Source organism: Phoenix dactylifera, unplaced genomic scaffold, assembly GCF_009389715.1.
Source record: "Phoenix dactylifera cultivar Barhee BC4 unplaced genomic scaffold, palm_55x_up_171113_PBpolish2nd_filt_p 000298F, whole genome shotgun sequence".
NCBI classification, from domain to species: Eukaryota; Viridiplantae; Streptophyta; class Magnoliopsida; order Arecales; family Arecaceae; genus Phoenix; species Phoenix dactylifera.
The window spans coordinates 175,505-178,373 of record NW_024067775.1 but is presented as its reverse complement, the minus strand read 5'-3'; the positions used below and the strand labels follow the sequence as shown (position 1 = coordinate 178,373).

The 2,869-nt window shown below is 50.5% G+C and overlaps 1 protein-coding gene across 1 annotated transcript; it reads left to right on the top strand.

The window, feature by feature from the left end:
• Positions 1-432: 432 nt before the first annotated feature.
• LOC103720476 (cytochrome P450 94A1-like) lies at positions 433-1,932 on the top strand. The gene has a single exon (XM_017846009.3). The coding sequence runs from the start codon at positions 433-435 to the stop codon at positions 1,930-1,932; it is 1,500 nt and encodes a 499-aa protein (XP_017701498.3).
• Positions 1,933-2,869: the final 937 nt, after the last annotated feature.

Genomic DNA, 2,869 nt, shown 5'->3' with positions numbered 1-2,869 from the left:
GGATGTGGTGTCTAAAGATTAAAGTTAGTCTATATAATTTTATAAGCAGACGGGATGACGACCACGAGGGCCGAGTTTCTCCCCATTCCAACCCTACCTACCGCTACGATCGCCTTCTAGTCTCTGAGCTGTCATCACGTGGCTATGCCGTCCACGTAGGAGTAAACGACAGCCATCTGCGTTCCTTCCCACACACTCTCTCTCCACGTTGGTTGGTTTTTTTTTTTTTTTGATCGTCGCTCTGAGTTTACAAGCCAACTGTACTTTAAAAGAAGAGTCACGAGTCAACACTACCAGACCACGCCAAATCCCAGACGTAGATCACAAGGACGAGCTCCAGAAAGCCTGCAAGTGCAGGGAGCCAAGGAAGCGAATCAGAGCTATCCTTGCTCCAGGGAGGAGAAACGGTGAAGAGCTTGCCGAGTAAAAGAAATGGAGCTCTGCTCTGTCTTCCTTCCTACCATCCTCCTCCTCCTCCTCTCTGTTCTCTACTCCGCCATTCTCTTCTTCAAACGAAGTGCGCCGCCAAAAGCAACAGAGTCCTTAGTGCTCAAGAGTTACCCGGTAATAGGAAACCTCCCTCACTTCATCAAGAACGGGCGTCGCTTGCTGGAATGGACCACGGACCTCATCGCCAGCTCCCCCACCGGCACCGTCACCGTCGCGCCCATCGTCTTCACCGCCAACCCCACGAACGTCGAGCATGTCGCCCGGACCAACTTCCAGAACTACCCCAAGGGCGGCGAGATTCTGTCCACCTTCCACGATTTCCTCGGCCGCGGCATCTTCAACTCCAACGGCGAGGAGTGGCTCCTCCAGCGTAAGGCTGCTAGTTTCGAGTTCAATACCAAGTCTCTCCGCGCCTTCGTCCTCGACAAAGTCCGCCACGAGACCGTCGACAGGCTGATCCCTCTGCTGAAGAGAGCCGGCCGGAGCGGCGAGGTGTTGGACCTCCAGGACGTGCTCGAGCGCTTCGCGTTTGATAATATCTGTAGCCTGGTGTTCGGGGAGGACCCCAAATGCCTCGCCTTGGAGAGCGAGGACGGCGAGCGGTTCTACCACGCGTTCCATGAGGCCACGGAGCTCTCTATTGAGAGGGCGAAGCAGCCCTTCTCGCTGATTTGGAAGCTTAGCAAGTGGCTCGATCTCGAATCAGAGAGAAGGTTAAGGGAATCCATGGAGACAGTCCACGGACTGGTAGAAAAGTACGTTCGGTCGAGGAGGAAGCTAAGCAGAGAAGGCGGCGGCAGTGATTTCTTGTCCCGATTCGCGGCGGACGGAGCCCACTCGGACGAGTTTATCCGGGATATCCTCATAAGCTTCGTGCTCGCGGGGCGGGATACCACGCCCACGGCTCTCACCTGGTTCTTCTGGATCCTTTCTTCGAAGCCAGAAGTTGTAGAGAAGATAAGAGAGGAGATTAGAGTAATCCGATCGCAGCGCAGGAATTACGATAGCGAGGTGCTAACGCTCGACGAGCTAAGGGAGATGGGATATCTCCACGCGGCGTTGTCGGAGTCGATGCGGATCTACCCGCCGGTGCCGCTGCGACCGTGCGAGAGCCGCCGGGAGGACGAGCTGCCGGACGGGACGCGGGTGCGAAAGGGGTGGACGGTGATGTACAGCACGTACGCGATGGGGAGGGCGGAGGGGATATGGGGGCAGGATTGCGGGGAGTTCCGGCCGGAGCGGTGGATGGAGGACGGGGTATTCCAGCCGGCGAGCCCGTTCCGGTACACGGTGTTCCACGCGGGGCCGAGGATGTGCTTGGGGAAGGACATGGCGTATATCCAGATGAAGGCCGTGGCTGCGAGTATTTTGGAAGGATTTGAGGTGGAGGTGGTGGAGAACAGGGGGAAGCACCATCTCTCGATGACGATGAGGATGGAAGGTGGCTTGCCCGTGAGGATCAAGGAGAGGAACATCTCCTAAAAAATGGTCACCAACCTACTTACAGGGAGCGCAGAAGCTATATTAGTTCAAAGTTTGTCGTAATTTTCCTAAAAATAAGTACTCTGCTCTGGTGATTTTGGGTTATAATGTAACATGTCATTTTTAGCTTGACGAGTTAATCTATCATAGCACTGTTTGGTTGGTAAATTATCATATTTGTTGTATAGATAACAGTATAAATAAACTATCTTACGACTAAGAATTAGATAATTTTCACGTACTTATTCACGCCTCTTCGCAGTGGGCCGAGCCTCAACATACCCAAATTGTGAACAAGTTCGCAGACACTTGGCCCGCCAAACTTCCTAAGCTCAATCCTAGATCACGGCATTTTGGGCCCGGTCCACTAGCCAATTTTAAGCAGGCCTGACAAAGCTCTTCTGAACAGTATGGGTTACAAACCCAAAGACGGCTGGCCCATCCCTTACCTGATATAGAATTTAGTTAGTTTATTTGGGATACTCTTTTTTGATCCTGATCTGACTGCATGTAGTAGATGGAAATTAACTACTAAAATAGGTAAAGATAGGCACGAGTGATTTAGATCCACTACGATTAGGTCCGCTTGACATGGATGGAGGCTAAGAATTACAAGCGCCTTTCTTCCAAGTTTTCTGAATGGTGAACATGCATATCAAAATCTATCTCGTATGGCAACGGATATGAATAAGAAATTAAGTTTCCACTTTCTAGCTTCCAAACTCCAGAGAAAAGGAAAAAAAATTATTATAGTTTTGTTGCCTCAAGAAAATCATATGAGTTATGCTCTTTAGTGTTGTTTCACTCTTGGACAGCGTAGATCTCAGTAAATAAATGCTGTTAATATAGTAAGTGTTCACGTGATCTTTAAAAGACAGAATGTAAAACATGTACTAGACTATTTGCGGCGGCCCATATGAATATTTAGTTCTAGATA